Source organism: Panthera uncia, chromosome A2 (assembly GCF_023721935.1).
Source record: "Panthera uncia isolate 11264 chromosome A2, Puncia_PCG_1.0, whole genome shotgun sequence".
NCBI classification, from domain to species: domain Eukaryota; kingdom Metazoa; phylum Chordata; class Mammalia; order Carnivora; family Felidae; genus Panthera; species Panthera uncia.
This window is the reverse complement of record NC_064816.1, coordinates 13,264,446-13,282,279: the sequence shown is the minus strand read 5'-3', so window position 1 is coordinate 13,282,279 and position 17,834 is coordinate 13,264,446. Positions and strand designations below refer to the sequence as shown.

The 17,834-nt window shown below is 50.5% G+C and overlaps 1 protein-coding gene across 2 annotated transcripts; it reads left to right on the top strand.

Annotated features, from left to right (window-relative positions):
- Positions 1 to 539: 539 nt before the first annotated feature.
- On the top strand, positions 540 to 17,440 carry TMEM161A (transmembrane protein 161A). 2 transcript variants are annotated; one of them, XM_049640310.1, is made up of 12 exons: positions 540 to 675; positions 3,825 to 3,928; positions 4,633 to 4,713; positions 5,078 to 5,175; positions 5,368 to 5,449; positions 6,435 to 6,586; positions 15,488 to 15,548; positions 15,647 to 15,790; positions 15,893 to 16,006; positions 16,154 to 16,328; positions 16,468 to 16,564; positions 16,865 to 17,440. In XM_049640310.1, exons 1-12 carry the CDS (start codon positions 673 to 675, stop codon positions 17,116 to 17,118), a joined length of 1,365 nt encoding a protein of 454 aa, XP_049496267.1. In that variant the 5' UTR covers positions 540 to 672; the 3' UTR covers positions 17,119 to 17,440. The 2 variants fall into 2 exon arrangements, with proteins under 2 accessions (XP_049496267.1, XP_049496266.1); XM_049640309.1 differs by having other exon boundaries at positions 5,293 to 5,449.
- The last annotated feature ends 394 nt before the right edge of the window (positions 17,441 to 17,834 follow it).

Sequence of the window (17,834 nt, the reverse complement as noted above, 5' to 3'; positions counted from 1 at the left end):
GGGGGGGGGGGTTGGTGTGTGTGTGTGTGTGTGTGTGTGTGTGTGTGTGTGTCACAATCAGAGTCCTGGCTAATAGAAATGAATAAGGCTTTGCCAAATGAAAAAGATTGAGAAAGGAGATATTCCGAGATGAGTGATAAAATTTACAGGGACCTGGAGGTATGAAATAGCAGCATGGCCAGTGGCAAGCTGTACCATAGTGTGTACAATAGTGTCGGCAGCCGATTGAAGTCAGGTAGAAGTGTACGAATTCAGTCTGGACACTTGGGAATCTAGTCAATTGGGAGCCATCGATTTTTCTAGATCAGGGGAGTTCCACACTCAGAACTCTCCAGCGGGAGGCAGTGCGTGGATAAATTAATGTATTTGCCTCCGACATGAGAGATAGGTCCAGACGCTAGAAGACTGAATCTCAGAGCGGACAGCCACCACACAAGGTCCCAGAGACAGTCCTGACTCGACCGAGTCTGAGCTTACCGAGCGTCCTCAAACTACAACTTCCGGCATGCAACGCGAGCGACCCCCCCCCCCTTCCCTCTTGGTTTGCTCCAGCTCCAAGCCTGACGATTGGTCTTTCGGGCTGTTTGTCAGAACGGAGTCGGATCCTGATTGGTTGGATTCCCTCGAGGTGCTCAGAGCCGCAGGTCAGCGGACCGCGCTCCCGCGGGCGACATGGTGAGCCGGCCGCCCGCTGCATGGGGCGCCCTGAGGGGTGGGAGACCCTCTGACGGGGTCCAGGGAGACACCGAGAGGACGGGGATCTCTTTGTGGGGACTGGGAGCTCTGAGGGACTCTGGGTTGCGCTGAGGGCCTTGTGTCCCTCTCTGGGTTCAGAGTCTCGCTGCCAGACCTATGTGGGGGTTGAGGGTTCTGCCTATGGGACTGGAGGCCCCTCAGCGTTCGGGAATTCTGGAAGATCTCCGGGGACCCTCCAGGGGCCTGGAATCATGTGGAGGGTCGCAGCCCTGCGAAGGGGACTGGGGAGCCGAGAACGTACGGATCCTCGCTAGGGAGGTCTGGGGTCCTCCTGGAGCCCACGCTGGCGACGTGGGTCCTGCAGAAACATGGGGGCCGCTGCGTGTGTTGGGGTGTGTGGAAGGGCCAGGGAGAGCCCTGGGAGGAGGAGCCAAGTCGAAGGTATCTGGGTGGCCGCAGGGCGAGGCAGGGTCTCAGAGTTGGAGACAGCACAGTTGGAACCTTCAGGTCTCACGTGGCTCTGGGTCCAACCCTATTGACTTTATCCTTAAAATTTAGCCTGGCCACTTGTGGGTTAGGCTGATGCGGGGCGAGAGCGGGAACTCCCAACACTTAGGTGTTCAGACCGGCAGAAGGAGGGGCCCTGGAACATGACCCGAGCCTGCCTGGGAGAATCCCCAACCAGGGGGGTTTGGAGGTGCGCCTGAACGTGAAAAGTGGACGTGGTTCCAGGTCCAGGCGCAGGAAGTTGTGGGAGGTGAGCGGAGGGGTTCTCAGGAACAGGATGGAGGAAAGTCTCATTGGTGTTAGCAGGTAGTAGGATTCTTGTATTCTCGGATTGTAGATCCAGGGAAAGGCTTTGAGCAGGAGAGGGACATAGGCTGATGGGAGGAGGCTCCAGATATCTTTGGAGATCAGCAGAGCCAGAACCCCAAGACCGGAGGCTGCTGGGGGGCCGGCCTTGAGAAACATCCCTGGATCGACCTCGGGAGCCTCAGGTGGAGGGATGCCTCCCTCTCCTTCCCTTCCCTTTCTCCTTCTTCCCTCCCTCTTACTCTCTCCTTCCTTCCGCTCGGCCTGTCCTAGGTGCTGGAACCGAAGTTAGAACAATGAGTCCCCTCCCTGGGAGGTATCAGAGGGTGATGGGGTCTGCAGTGGAAAGCCCGGAGGTCTGGGAGGGCCTCTGAGACCTCAGTGCTTGGACGCTGGGAGGGCTGCTGAGAGAACCGGGCAGTTACAGGCAGTGAGGCAGGGTGTCTTGAGCTGGGCCCGCCAGGCCCTGCGGGCTGCGAAAAGGAGTTGGATGTTCACTGACATCCTGGGTCGCCCGGAAGAGCAGAGTGCTGTGTCCGCGGCAGTGATGCGCGGGTACTGGGGCCTCCCGAGATGATCCGCGAGGTCCAGGCTAGAGGTGCTGCTCTGCTGGGTCGCTGCTCTGCTGGCACTCTGCTGGTGCCGCTCGTGCTGAGCGGTACGTGGTTAAAAGCCTAACAGGGGATTGAGTATCAAAGTAGAGGCCGCAGAGGGAAGAGAAAAGTCAGCAGGGGAGCCCCAGGATCGGATGTCTGAGGAGGCGTGGATGGGAGGTTCTGGGCACAGGGAGGGGCGGGAGAGGATCCTAGGAGGAGGGGCGGGCCCTCCTCACTGGGCTTGGAAGGGAGCCTCCTGACCCTGACCGTGCACAGGGTCTTTTGTGACCGTTAGCCAGTCGGCACTTGCAGGTTAGGGAGGGTGAGCAGTGAGAATAGGAGATTAGTGTGATTTAGAGACCTGACCTTATTACTGAGCAAATGTTTCTGGTTTCAGTTTACAAGTTACAGGCCTAGAGGGGTGCCTGGGTGGCTAAGTCAGTTTAGCAACCTACTCTTGATTTCAGCTCAGGTCATAATCCCAGGGTTATGGGATCGATCCCTGCCCTCCCCCAGTTGGGCTCCACTAAGCGTGGAGCCTGCTTGAAATTCTCAACTCTCCCTCTGCCCTTCTCCCCTGCTTGCACTCTCTCTCTGTCTCTCTCAAATTAAAAAATAAAATAAAATAAAAAAACAAGTTGTAGGCATAGAGAAAATACCCTGTTAGTTATTTTAATGATGGATTTCTCAGCAGTCATTCTGAATTCCTGTGCTGTTCCATTACCCATCACACTAGAGCTTTTCCTATTAAAGTTAGCATGTTTTTGCCTGATTAATGGGTAATTTTAATAATTAATTTTAATACTAATTACTTTAATGTTAAAATTAAATATTATATTATAATAAAATCTAAAATATTAGTTTTAATATTAAAGTAATCTTTAGTTCACTTTTGTTGTTAATTATCATATGATAATACTAGTCGACAGCTCTCCTGAGCACATAATTTTATATAATTACATAATTACTGATACCAAATTGGTATTTACTGCATTCAAGCAGGAAAACCCAGCATCAGACTGATTACCAAAAGCGTTTCTTCTAAAACGTTTTACAGATTAATAGCTGAAAACGTGTTATGAATTGTTAGAAAGTTTGTTATGTAGAACTTGATGAGAAATTCCTAATTGAAAAAGTCATCCCACTCAAATGTATAGTCTTTGTCCTGAAACTGGTAGTGGCCAGGAAATAGCCTTTCCAAAGAGGTTGATTACAAAGGGAGGGAGAAGGAGAGGGCGATGGAATCATCAGGATAATTTAAGGTGGGAAAGACGGGGACAGGACTGCCACCGTGAACTAGGATGTGTGGGAGACGAACCTCTTTCCTGGCTGTGCCAGGCTCGCTGTAGGTCCGGAAGGTGGTCTTCACAGCACATGAAATAAAATAGGCAGCATCCCATTTCCAGATGCGGAAACCGAGGCCTCAGGGAGACGAATACCTGAAAAACCCACAGCAGAGGCCAGAAGGGAACCCCAGTCTCTACTCAAGCGTGTGCTCTCCACCACCTTACAGGCCAGCTAGGTGGTGGTGTTAGGGAGTGGGGGGATCCACACACAGCAGGAGCTCCCAGGGTTGAGTCTGAGCCCACCAAGATGCAGCTGGAGTCTGGGGGGCGCACCCTCCCCAACCTGGCCCCAGTCTCTATAAATAGCCTGAGTTCTGAGGGAGTGAGCTTGTGACCTTCTGGCAGGCACTGCCCTTCATGTCCCCTCCCCCAGGCGGTCCTGGGAGTGCAGCTGGTGGTGACCCTGCTCACCGCCACCCTCATGCATAGGCTGGCACCGCACTGCTCCTTCGCACGCTGGCTGCTCTGCAATGGCAGGTGAGCCACAGCCCCGCCCCCCCCCGGGGGGGGGGGGGGGCCCCCCCGGGCCCCCCCCCCCCGGCCCCCCCCCCCCCCCCCGCCTCCACCCGCCTCACGTCCTGCAGTGTTTCTGGTTTTTTTAAAACAACAGTCTTGAGTTGTGTTTGACGTACAATAAACTGCAAATGTCTGAAGCACACAGTTGGGTCCGTTTTGACAGATGTCCACACCCATGAGACCACATCTCCACATGTGGAAGAGTAGCTGCTTCCCCCCACTCCTGCCTTGCCGCAGTCCAACCCCTTCTTCCACACTGCTCTCGCTGGAGATGTGTTTCCTGCAATGCTTTTTGTCCCTGTTTGGATCTCGGACACTTTCTGAGATCGGGTGGAAACTGTGAACTTTTTCTCCCGGACAACGCACATGCCTTCTCTGCCAGAAGAGATAGTCAGCAGATTTCAGGGGTGTCCAGGACCCCCCCCCCCCCCCCCCCCCCCCCGCCGTTTCCCCCCCAGCTCCTCCCTCCCCCCCCCCCCCCCCTCCCCCAGCAAACCTCCCAGCCCACGTCCCGGGCCTTCTCCTGACCTTGCATGGCCCCTGCCCATCCTGTCCCCATGTATTTTGGGTCCAGCTCTCCTCCTGACTCCAGTCCCGGGTTTGAGGATTCACTGCCTTGATCCCTCTGTGCCCGAGTTTTCCTGACTTCCGGTCTTTGCTCTCAGTCTCTTCCGATACAAGCACCCTTCTGAGGAAGAGCTTCGGGCCCTGGAGGGAAAGCCTAAGCCCAGAGGCAGGAAGGAGCGGTGAGTGAGCCCCCCCAGCCTTAGGTGAGTGGCTCTCCTTCCGGGTGCAGCTCTGGGCATCGAGGAGAGTAGGGGACACCCCAGGCTGAGAAGCTATCACTGTCATCCATCTGGGTGTCTAATGCTTATTGGAAGTTTGCTCTGGACCAGCCCTGTGAGCAGGGGGCGGGTGGTGTCCTCGCCCTGGTGTGTAGAGACGGAGGCCTGGGGGGAAGGTAACTCCCAAGCCAGCTCCTCCTGTGCTCTGAGCCTGGCACCTGGCAGCCTCCCGGGATGGTGTGGGGTGGGCCGCCATGGCTGACCGGGGAGGAGAGAGCAGAGGATCCCGCTTTGATTCTCCCCCTTTATGGCTCCCCCCACCCAGGTGGGCCAATGGCTATAGTGAAGAGAAGCCCTTGTCTGTGCCCCGAGACGCCCCTTTCCAGCTGGAGACCTGCCCCCTCACAGCGGTTGATGCCCTTGGTAACAGTCCAGCTGAGTCCCCAACTCCCCAACCTGAGCCCACACCCTGGCGGGATTGGTGAGGGGAGTGTCCCGCGCTGGCGCTGGGCGGAGGGCTGAGCTGCGCGCTCCCCGCAGTCCTGCGCTTCTTCCTGGAGTACCAGTGGTTCGTGGACTTCGCCGTGTACTCGGGTGGCGTGTATGTCTTCACAGAGGCCTACTACTATGCGCTGGGCCCGGCCAAGGAGACCAACATCGCCGTGTTCTGGTGCTTGCTCACCGTCGCCTTCTCCATGTATCCTTCTTCAGGCGCCCCAGTCGCTCAGGGAGGAGGGAGGCAGGTGGGAGCTGGACTTGAGCTTTCCTTTTTTACCCCCGTTTCCCCCTGCCCCCAATTGGTCTGTCATGGGCCGCCCTGCCACAAAACTTCCCAAGACTGGGTCGTATAAAGCAGTCATTATTTTATTCGCTCTCCTCCTGGGCTGGGCTCAGCTGGGCCGCCTCATCTCTGCGCCAAAGGGGTCCCACCTTCCGGCAGGCTAAGCCAAGCTTCCTGGGGGTAGCAGAAACACCAGCGAGGGAGAAGGGGTGCCGCAGGCCTCCTGAGCCCCCACCCCCATCCCTGTCCCTTGTCTTGGCCAAAGCAACTCACCAGAGCAGACGCAGGGGCAGGAAAAGAGATGCCCCTCTGCTATGTTGTTTTGTTTTGTTTTGTTTTGTTTTGTTTTTTAATGAAAGTGCCCAGAGAACAGAGGCAAACCTGTGACACCGAGGACCCAAGTCTGACAAAATGCCCTTGTGGAATGGGCATGTGAAGAAGAGAAGTCCATCTTGAAGCCCACACTGGTTCTGGAAAGCCCCATGGGTCTCTTTCAGAGCAGATTGGAGATACAGCCCTTGGATCTCTGATGGCTTCTCAGAGGAAAGGGAAAATTCACCTGCTGTGAATGCAGCCGGGAGGCCAGACCTCCTAAAGAGACAGACTTGCTGGCCATTTTAGTCAGAAATGGCCACAGGTAGTGTGATGAGGCCGAGCTGGAGGCCCAGGCCTGCCCTCCACCCATACACCCCAACCCAGCTGACACAGGCATGAGCAGCACCGGACCTTGTGTCCTGGGCTTGTCCAGCAGCTTACTTACTCTCCTCCTCGGTCACTGCCCTGCCCCCCGAGACTCCAAACCCCAGCTGTGGTGTTCGGGTTCTAGAGCTGGGGGATCACCGGCTGGGAGTGGGGGAGGGGGCACTAGAGCTGTTCACGGCTTCCTTAGCCCTGCTCCCAGCAAGATGTTCCTGACAGTGACCCGGTTGTATTTCAGCGCAGAGGAGGGGGGTGAGCGCTCTGTCTGCCTCACCTTTGCCTTCCTCTTCCTGCTCCTGGCCATGCTGGTGCAGGTGGTGCGGGAGGAGACGCTCGAGCTGGGCCTGGAGCCAGGTACGTGCAGTCTTTGGGGCATGGGGTCCCCACGCCCATCACTCCCTCCCGGAAGTTGGTGAGGGTGGGGTTTAAGCGGCACGGAACAGGTGAAGGAGGGGACTTCTTGGGCCTGAGTGTCTCTATGGATGCTGGCTACCCTGGGCACCCCCCGGGGCTTTGGGGGCAAGAGGATATCCTGTCTCACTGTCTCTGATGGGTGCCTGCAGCTGGGCACTTCTCCACAGGGCACTTCTGTTCCCCTCATCTGTCCTCTCCCTGGCAGCCACTGTGATTTAATATCCACCTAGTCGAATTTAATCTGGTGAAGGAAATGGGTAAATGGCACGAAATTCATAAAGTGCAAGAGGATACGTATCGAGGAAAAATCACCCACACTGACTCTCCTTCCGAGAGGAAACCTGGGGGGCCACTTTCCTTTGCTCCCATGAAGTGGTAGAGTTTATGGCTCTTCCACCACCGTTTCCCCTTAAAAACATCAATTTGGAGTTTGTCCCTTGATGCTACATACGGTGTGGTTTTTTTGGTAGTACCCACGTAGTATTTCATTTAGTGGATGTCCCATGATTATTTAACCAGTCTGCTACTTACAGACATCTAAGTCTCTCACTATTAAACAATGTTGTACAACATTGCGTTATAAAACAGTGTTATGTGGGAATAGCCTTACGCATGTGGCCCTGTGCGAGAAAGTGCATTTGTAATTTTGATAATGTTGCAACTTACCATTTAGGAAAAGATGAATGAAGTTCCTGTTTCCTTAAATTCTCTCCGATGTGTTTCCTCAGACTTTTTTTGTCTTGGGTAACCTGATGGATGAAAATATAAGCGAGGTTGAGTACCTTTTCATATGTTGAAGAGTCATTTCTATCTTCCTTCCAGAAAAGTTCTGTTCTTTTGCCCAGTTTTCTACTGGGTTGTTGGCTCTTTTATTGATTTGTAGGAGCTCTTTGTATATTAAAGACAGTAGCCTTTGTGTGTGATAGTAGTTGCAAATATTTTTTCTTAGTTGCTCATTTTTCTTTTGACTTACTCTTTGGATGATCTTTCAAAAATATAATTTTGGATCACATCACCTCTCTGCCTAATACCAGACTCTAGTGTCTTTGGATAAAGATCAAAATACTCACCATGGTCCGCACACCTCTCTGCCTGCTCCTTGAGCTTCATCTTCACCAATTCTCCCTGCTTTTTGATTTTTAAAATTATATAATGTTTTATATATATAAACACGCACATATCGATGAATATGTATATGTAAATTACAAAGCAAAAGAACAATGTAATGAGCTCACCTCTCAAATGAATACTAGAACACTCCCAACGTTCCTGCGTGATTCTGGTGCTGCTTCCCAATCCCACCAACCTTCCTCCCCTACTCACAGCCCCAACCAGTCTCTCAAACTTTGTGTTTATCATTCCTTTGCCTTAAAAAACAAACAAAAAAAGTTTCATCACTCATGCTTCTGTCCCTGAAGAATTCATCATACAGTTTTGCTCACCGTCTCGGATGGTGTCCGCCAGTGTGCAGTCTGCCCGCTGGTACTTTTCTGTCTTCGGTGGTATTGTTTGCAAAACTAGGCCACGTTGGTCTGGGTGGCTTTAGTTCGTCTCTTCTCACGGATGAATGATGTTCTCTCATGAGACCACTTATCTTTTTCTTTCTCCTGTTGATGGACATTTAGGTGGTTTCCAGATTTTAGCTTTTCACAGTTGCTGCGGGGAATATTCTTTTAAAAAAAATTTTTTTAGCATTTTTAAAAATTTTATTTGGGGGGCGGAGAGAGAGAGAGAGAGAGCGAGCAGGGGAGGGGCAGAGAGAGATGGAGACACAGAATCTGAAGCAGGCTCCAGGCTCTAGGCTGTCAGCACAGAGCCTAACGCGGGGCTTGAACTCCCACTCTGCGAGATCATGACCTGAGCCGAAGTCAGACGCCCAACTGACTGAGCCACCCAGGCACCCCTAAAAGTTACCCTTTTAACCATTTTTTTTTATTTAAAAAAAATTTTTTTTTAATGTTTATTTATTTTCGAGACAGAGAGAGACAGAGCATGAACAGGGGAGGGGCAGAGAGAGAGGGAGACACAGAATCGGAAACAGGCTCCAGGCTCTGAGCCATCAGCACAGAGCCCGACGCGGGCTCCAATGTCCAAATCTCCTTCCTTTTTAAGGCTCAATAATATTCCATCGCATGAATATACCCCATTTTGCTCATCCATTCAGGTATCGATGGACATTTATGTTGCCTTATGTTTTAGCTATTGTGAACAGTGTTGCTCTGAACATGGGTGTACAACCATCTCTTCAAAACCCTGGGTTTTCTTCTTTTTTTAAAAATATTTTTGTTTTTTCTAAATTTACATCCAAGTTAGTTAGCATATAGTGCAACAACGATTTCATGAGTAGATTCCTTAATGCCCCTTCCCCATTTAGCCCCTCCCCCCTCCCACAACCCCTCCCGTAAGCCTCTGTTTGTTCTCCATATTTAAGAGTCCCTTCTGTTTTGTCCCCCTCCCTGTTTTTATATTATTTTTTCTTCCCTTCCCTCGTGTTCATCTGTTCTGTGTCTTAAAGTCCTCATATGAGTGAAGTCATACGATATTTGTCTTTCTCTGACTGACTGATTTCGCCTAGCATAATACCCTCCGGTTCCATCCACATAGTTGCAGATGGCAAGATTTCATTCTTTTTGGTTGCCGAGTAATACTCCATTGTATATATATACCACATCTTCTTTATCCATTCAGCCATCGATGGACATCTGGGCTCTTTCCATACTTTGGCTGTTGTTGATAGTGCTGCTATAAACACTGGGGTGTATGTGCCCCTTTGAAACAGCGTACCCATATCCCTTGGATAAATGCCTAGTAGTGCAATTGCTGGGTTGTAGGGTAGTTCTATTTTTAATTTTTTGAAGATCCTCCATACTCTTTTCCCGAGTGGCCACACCAGTTTGCGTTTCTACCAGCAGTGCAAAAGAGATCCTCTTTCTCCGCATCCTCGCCAACATCTGTTGTTGCCTGAGTTGTTAGCTATTCTGACAGGTATAAGGTGGTATCTCATTGTGGTTTTGATTTGTCTTTCCCTGATGATGAGTGAGGTTGAGCATCTTTTCATGTGTCGGTTGGCCATCTGGATGTCTTCTTTGGGGAAGTTCTCTTCATGTCTTTTGCCCATTTCTTCACTGGATTATTTGTTTTTTGGGTGTTGAGTCTGATAAGTTCTTTATGGATTTTGGATACTAACCCCTTATCTGATATGTTGTTTGCAAGTATCTTCTCCCATTCTGTCAGTTGCCTTTTAGTTTTGCTGATTGTTTCCTTCGCTGTGCAGAAGCTTTTTATTTTGATGAGGTCCCAATAGTTCATTTTTGCTTTTGTTTCCCTTGCCTCCGGAGATGTGTTGAGTAAGAAGTTGCTGCGGCCAAGATCAAAGAGGTTTTTGCCTGCTTTCTCCTCGAGGATGTTGATGGCTTCCTGTCTTACATTGAGGTCTTTCATCCATTTTGAGTTTATTTTTGTGTCTGGTGTAAGAAAGTGGTCCAGGTTCATTGTTCTGCATGTCGCTGTCCAATTCTCCCAGCACCACTTGCTGAGGAGACTGTCTTTTTCCATTGGCTATTCTTTTCTGCTTTGTCAAAGATTAGTTGGCCATACGTTTGTGGGTCCATTTCTGGGTTCTCTATTCTGTTCCATTGATCTTAGTGTCTGTTTTTGTGCCACCCTGGGTATAGACCAGAGGTGGAATTGCTGGATTATATGGTAATTCTGTTAATTTTTTTAAGTTTATTTTATTTATTTTGAGAGAGCAAGAGTGCAAGCAGTGGAGGGGCAGAGAGGGAGAGAGCGAATCCTGTTGTGGGGCTCAATCTCACGAACCGTGAGATCATGACCTGAGCCAAGATCGAGTCGGATGCTTAACCAACTAAGCCACCCAGGCACCCCACAAAGAGTTTATTTTTAAGTTATCTCTACATCCAACATGAGACTTGAACTCACAAGCTTGAGATCAAGAGTTGTACTCTCTACCAACTGAGCCAGCCAGGCACCACCCCGCCCCCCGCTTTGCCTTTTGTTTGAACCTATTTTTTTGGTGATCAGTTTTCAGAGTTCTCTCTCTCTATTCTATATTCGGGATATGAATCCCTTATCATATGTATGATTTACAAATATTTTCTCCAGTGATGTGGGTTGCCTTTTCACTCGATTGTGTGTGTGTGTGTGTGTGTGTGTGTGTGTGTGTGTGTGTTTAAGTTTATCTATCCATTTTGAGAGAGAGAGAGAGAGAGAGAGAGAGAGCGAGCATGGGAAAGGCAGAGAGAGAGGGAGAAAGAGAATCCCAAGCAGGCTCCACACCGTCAGTGTGGAGCCCGACCCACGGCTCAAACCCATGAACTCTGAGATTATGACCTGAGCCGAAATCAAGAGTTGACGCTTAACTGACTGAGGCACCCAGGCACCCCAGTCGTATCTTTTGATGTACAAAAATGTTTAATTCTCATGAGTCCAAATTATCTACTTTTTTTTTGTTGTGTGTACCTTTGGTATCATATCCAAGACATCATTGTCAAATCCAATGTTATGAAGCTTTTCTTGGGCTATATATCTTTATTTTTTTTTTCTTGTTGGTTTTCAGAGTTTCTTTATATATTCTGGAAACTAAACCTTCGTTACATGTGTTGCACATACTTCCTCCTATCAAATCTGACACACCATTATTTCATGAACTGCTGAAAGAAGATAAAAAACACTGTTACTTAAAGTATTATATGCCATCGGGGCGCCTGGGTGGCGCAGCCGGTTAAGCGTCCGACTTCAGCCAGGTCACGATCTCGCGGTCCGTGAGTTCGAGCCCCGCATCGGGCTTTGGGCTGATGGCTCAGAGCCTGGAGCCTGCTTCCGATTCTGTGTCTCCCTCTCTCTCTGCCCCTCCCCCGTTCATGCTCTGTCTCTCTCTGTCCCAAAAATAAATAAAAAACGTCGAAAAAAAAAAAAGTATTATATGCCATCAATGGTCCTATGTATCCCGATTTTAAATTTTTTTTTTTCAACGTTTATTTTATTTTTGGGACAGAGAGAGACAGAGCATGAACGGGGGAGGGACAGAGAGAGAGGGAGACACAGAATCGGAAGCAGGCTCCAGGCTCTGAGCCATCAGCCCAGAGCCCGACGCGGGGCTCGAACTCACGGACCGCGAGATCGTGACCTGGCTGAAGTCGGACGCTTAACCGACTGCGCCACCCAGGCGCCCCTGTATCCCGATTTTAAAGAAGTTAAAATGTGGGTGTGAGCGGGGGAGAACTGTATCCTCTAATTTGTGGTGCAGCTTTTCACTTTCTTTGTGGTGTGTTTTCCTCTTGAAAAAAATTGTCCCCAAATGCTGTATTTTGAAAAATTTCAAACGTACAGAACAGTTCAAAGAATCCGCTAATGACACTCCATACGCCCTTGACCTAGCTTCCTTTGGCCATGTTTGCGTTATCTTTTCTCGACACACACACACACACACCACACTTTTTTGGGCTGAGCCATTGAATACAGCTGTAACCTTCACCTCTGGTGTCTTTTGATGGACAGCAAGCAATTCATTATTTTAGTTGATTTTTGTCTTGAAGAAATTTCCTTCCTTTCCCTACAATCAGAAAGACTTTTATATTTTCCAACACAATATTTCAAGTTTTGGGGGTGCCTGCGTAGCTCAGTCAGTTGAGCATCCTTCTCTTGATTTCGGCTCAGGTCGTGATCCCAGGGTCGTGGGATCGAGCCTTGGGTCGGGCTTTGAGCTAAGTGTGGAGCCTGCTTAAGATTCCCTCTCTCTCTCTCTCTCTCTCTCTCTCTCTCTCTCTCTCCAAGTGCCCCTCTCTCCCACTTGCACTTGCGCTCTCCCTCTCTCAAATACTATATACGTATATACTTCAAGTTTTACCTTTCACATAAACCCTTAAACTCCTGGTAGTTCACTACTGTGTTATGAGATAGGGATCAAACTGAGTGTTTTCCATGGGATAACCTTGCTATACAATTGTATTTTTAGTGAATTGTGGGTTCTTGTGGTTTCCTTTCGTCTTGTCCAACTTTTCCCTTTTGTGTGGCTAGGACCTCTGGCTTTTGTATTATATAGCACTCCTCTGGTCGGCTTCTTTCTCTTGTTTCCAATTTCTTAGTTGGCTACTGACGTCATTAATTTTTAGCTTCTTGTGTTTCTAGCATTTATCACATATACGGCTGTAAATATTTTACTAAGTCCCACTTTAGTCCACCCCATAAGTTTTGACTTGTAATTTTCATCATCAGGCAGTTCTGGGTATTTTAAAGTTTCCATTGTGATTTCTTTTTTAACCTTTTTAAGAAACTTCGAACGTGGAACTTTATTTTTTTAAGATTTTATGTTTTTTAAGTAATCTCTCCATCCAGCATGGGGCTCGAATTCACAACCTGGAACTCAAGAGTTGCAAGCTCCATGGACTGAGCTAGGAGGTGCCCCTTGAATGTGGAACTTTAAATTGTTAAAAAAAATTTTCTAGCTTAACTGCAGTATGCTTACGGAAGATGGTCTACCTGAAGTAAATCCTTTAAAATTTGTTAAGACTTGCATCATGGCCTTGAATATGATCAGTTTTAGTGACTTTTTTGAAGAACATTTATTCCCTGACTCTACCCAATAAATTCAAATCTCCTTCCTTCCTAACTTTTGGTCAGTCATTAAAGGGTTAATCTCCCTTGGAGATGGTGGAATCCTCAATTTCTCCAGATTATTCTGTCAGTGTTTTGTTTTGTTTTTTTACATTTTTTTTACATTTTTTTACATTTTTACAATTTTTTAAAAAATTTATTCATTTTTTAAAGGCAGAGAGAGACAGAGTGTGAACAGGGGAGGGGCAGAGAGAGAGGGAGACACAGAATCCGAAGCAGGCTCCAGGCTCTGAGCTATCAGCACAGAGCCCGATGCGGGGCTAGAACTCACAGACCGTGAGATCATGACCTGAGCCGAAGTCGGCCACTTAACCGACTGAGCCACCCAGGCGCCCCTATCAGTGTTTTCTTTATATGTTTTGTGGCTAACTGACAAGGTGTTTACAAGTTTAGAATTGCAACATATTCCTGGTGAATCAACCATTTTATTAGGATGTATTCTGATTCTAATAATACATTCTGTCTTACTGTAGTTTGTGTGGCAAAAATGTAGCCTTTCCAGCTTTCTTTTCTTTAGTTGACATATAATTGACATATAACATTGTTAGTTTCAGGTATACAACATCAAGATTTAATATTTGTATACATTACAAAATGATCCCTAGGATTAATCTGGTTAACATTCATCACCATACAGTTATAACTTTTTTTGTTCTTGTGATGATCTACTCCCTTAGTAACTCTTAAATACACAATACCACCTTTCTTTTGATTAGTATTTGTCATGACTTTTTAACATCCCTTTTCTTTCAACCTTACAGGAACCTTATGTCGAGGTATGTCTCCTTTAAAAAACATAGAGCCGCGGGGCGCCTGGGTGGCTCAGTCCATTAAGCGTCTGACTTCGGCTCAGGTCATGATCTCATGGCTTGTGAGTTAGAGCCCCCGCATCGGGCTCTGTGCTGACGGCTCAGAGCCTGGAGCCTCTTCAGATTCTATGTCTTTCTCTCTCTCTCTCTGCCCCTCCCCCACTCACACTCTGTCTCTCAAACACAAATAAACATTAAAAAAATTTTTTTTAAAACATATAGCTGGGTATTTTCAATCAAGTCTGACAGTCTGTGTCATTTAACTTTAAAATTTAACCTGTTTACATTTATTATGATTACTGACATATTTGACATCGTTTCTGCCATCTTGCCTTTTCACTTTCTATTTGTTCTTTTTCTGTGATTGCTGTCGACATTGGCTGCCAATCTAATTGTCTTTCCTCTATAGGTGATCTGTCTTAAATCCCTGGCTGCTTTGCGATCTCTTTGTTTTTGGTATTCCAGTTTCACTACAGTGTCTAGGTATGGATTTCATTGTATTTATCCAGTTTGATATACTTTGTGTGTGTCATTCATTCTGCAGACTTTTCAGTCATTCTTTTCCAAGATCTCTCCTCCTCCATTCTCTCTTCACTTCTCTCTCTTGGCCTCCTTTTTGACTGATGCTGCAATTTCTATGCTCTTAATCTCCCTTCATATTTCCTACCTTTTTATCTTTCTGAGTTGGAATCTGAGTGATCTTCGGATCCAATTCATTCATTCCTCCTTTGGCTGATTTGAATATGCCATTTAACAACCTATCATTCCAATAATTGTATTTTCCCTTTGGGTGAGCTTAATTGGTTCCTTTGCAAATATACCTGGTCATCTGAGGTAGCCTCGTGTCACCTTTCTGTGACTCCAACTTTTATTTTCCTCAATCGTTTCACACATGATAACACCTACAAAATTTCTGTAGTCTGCAGGGTATAAAGTTGTCTGTCTTTCTTTCTTTTTTCTTTTTTTCTTTCTGCTGACTCTCCTTTATCATGATTTATTCCCTGGTGTGTTTGATGATTTTGGTTGTGAGCTCATTTTTATTTGCTTTTACTCTGTGGAAAATCCAAGGGCCTGCATTGAGGATTCTTCCCAAAACTTTGGTTTTCTCCTATGGGAGTCCTTCATGCCCCTCTGGATTCCTGGTATAATCCAGGAAGCTCAGACTCAGTAGTCTACCCCACCCCCATCTCCCCTAGTCCAATCAAGGGTGTCTGCCTGGTACAGCTTCCTATTCGTTGAAAAAAAAAAAAAAAAATCGCCCACCATATCCAGAGCACAAAGTAGTCCTTTTGCCTGGCACCGGGCCTGGCTCCCACTGGTTCGTTCCTCTCTGGGGAGTAGAAGCACACTCTGAGGCTCCAGCGGTTATTAGACACTGCCCTCTCCTTGTCTTCCCTAGGCCTCGCCAGTATGACCCAGAACTTGGAGCCACTTCTGAAGACGCAGGGCTGGGACTGGGCGTGAGTCCTGGGAAGTGAGGTGGGGCAAGGGCAGGCTGTGACCTGCAGGTGGGGTACTGACAGGCTTCAGAGCCTCCTGACCCTCCTCTTCTCCTCAGGCTCCCTCTGGCCAAGCTGGCTATCCGCATGGGGCTGGCATTCGTGGGATCCATGCTGGGGGCCTTCCTCACCTTTCCAGGCCTGCGGCTGGCCCAGACACACCTGGATGCGCTGACCATGTCGGAAGACCGGCCCATGCTGCAGTTATGCGGAGTGCCAGATGGGAGGGCGGCTGGGAATCTAAAGGAGGGGCTGGGGGGATGGTGGGTGCCCAGGACTCACTCCTCTGCGCCCTTGCCCCGTAGGTTCCTTCTGCAGATGAGCTTCCTGTCCCCTCTGATCATCCTGGGGCTCTGGACCAAGCCCATTGCACGGGACTTCCTGCACCAGGCACCTGCTGGGGAGATGACCTTCTCCCTGTGCGAATCTGGTGGGGTTGGGAGGGAGGGCAGCTGGGGGCCCCTCTGTGTACCCCAGTCTCTGAGCCTCAGGGAAGAGCCTTGGGTCCTGGGGGAAGATCCCGGGGCAGGGGCGGCCTCCCAACCCCCTCATTCCCCTCCCCACAGGCTGTCGGACTCAGCCTTCGACTCACTGCGCCTCTGGGTGCTGGTGGCGTTGTGCCTGCTAAGGCTGGCCGTGACCCGGCCCCACCTGCAGGCCTACCTGTGCCTGGCCAAGGCCCGCGTGGAGCAGCTGCGGCGGGAGGCCGGCCGCATAGAGGCCCGTGAGATCCAGAGGCGGGTACGGGCTCCCGAGGTTGGGAGGGAACACGGGGCTCCGGGCAGGATCCCGATCCCTGGGGCGTAGGGTCACCCCCAGCCCAGAAGGCTGCCCCCTGCCCCCTCCCCCCGCCCCGTAGCCACTGCTACCTGCCCACTAGGTGGTGCGGGTCTACTGCTACGTGACAGTGGTGAGCCTGCAGTACCTGACGCCCCTCATCCTCACTTTCAACTGCACGCTGCTGCTCAAGACGCTGGGTGAGAAGGGGCCTGGGCGGGGCCTGGGCGGGGGCGGGGCGGGGCCAGGGGCGGGGCGGGGCGGGCCGCCGCTGGTGTTAGAGCTGAGCTAGGTGGAGGAGGTGGAGCCGGAGACCCGACCTGGTGGTACGTGGGGGGTAGGGTGGGGGTAGGGTGGGGGTGGAGCCCGGAGGGCCTGGGGACGCGGAGAGGGGAGGAGGGGCCCGAAGTCGGGGGAGGGGCCAGGAGTCAGAGTTTGGGATGGTGGCGATGGGTGGGGGTCCCAGCGGTCAAACCCCGCCTGTGCCTTCACCTTCACAGGCGGCTACTCCTGGGGCCTGGGCCCGGTTCCCATGCTGTCCCCTCCCCCGTCCTCAGCCCACGATCGCCTGGTGGGCCCCGAGGAGGATGAGGCCCAGCAGACGGCGGCCCGGATCGCAGGGGCCCTGGGCAGCCTGCTCACGCCCCTCTTCCTCCGCGGCGTCCTCACCTTCCTCATCTGGTGGACCGCCGCCTGCCAACTGCTCTCCAGCCTCTTCGGCCTGTACTTCCACCGGTACCTGGCGGGCTCCTAGCCGCCCGCAGAAGACGCTGCTGGGGCCCCGAGGTCCGGGCCGAGCTCGCGGTTCCCGGCCGCCTCCTCCGTGTGTGCCTCAGTGTCCTCAGGTGCAAGGCGGGCCTGGGAGTCCCCGCAGCGCCTGCTGTGCGGGTCCACTTCACCGCAGTGCCTGAGCTGTGGCCCCCTTGGATCCCAGGTTTCTGCCTCAAAACTGTTGCCCTGGGCCCAGTGGCAGAGGATCCCAGGGCCGTTGTTCCCAGATGGCACGCCCCCTCCCCCATTTGAGGCAGAAGTGGGGGTTCATTCTTCTGAATAAAAGAGCAGACTGCTTTTACAAAGAGGATTGGAGTGGTTTGGGAGGCGGCTCTCTGCATGTTGGTGTGGCTCAGGCCACCTGGGTACCTGTGGGGGCTTCTGGGGGATGAGCCTCCGTGCTGAGCGAAGGGCGACCCAGAGCAAAGGCCTGGGAGCAGGAAGTGAAGAGAGGAGGAAAGGTGGGGAGAAGAAACGCAAGTGTTGTAAAACTTCCGGTTCCAATGGGTCAGGAGGCGACAAGTCAGGGGAGAAGAGGAAGACAGGGGCTGGAGAAGGAAGAAAGGCAGTCAGGGCTGGGGGTGGGCAAGAGGGAGGAGAGGGCAGAAACGGCGGGGAGCGGGAGTGGATACAGAGGAAGAGAAGGGAGGGAAATGGAGGTGGCAAAGTTGTAGAGGTCTTGCAGGAGGAACAGGGACA

Bases quoted from the DNA above. Each gene is read 5' to 3' on its own strand.
- TMEM161A (XM_049640309.1), top strand. The intron at 15,791-15,892 runs GTTATGCGGAGT...CTTGCCCCGTAG, and splicing joins GAAGACCGGCCCATGCTGCA to GTTCCTTCTGCAGATGAGCT. The intron at 16,007-16,153 runs GTGCGAATCTGG...CCCTCCCCACAG, and splicing joins GGGGAGATGACCTTCTCCCT to GCTGTCGGACTCAGCCTTCG.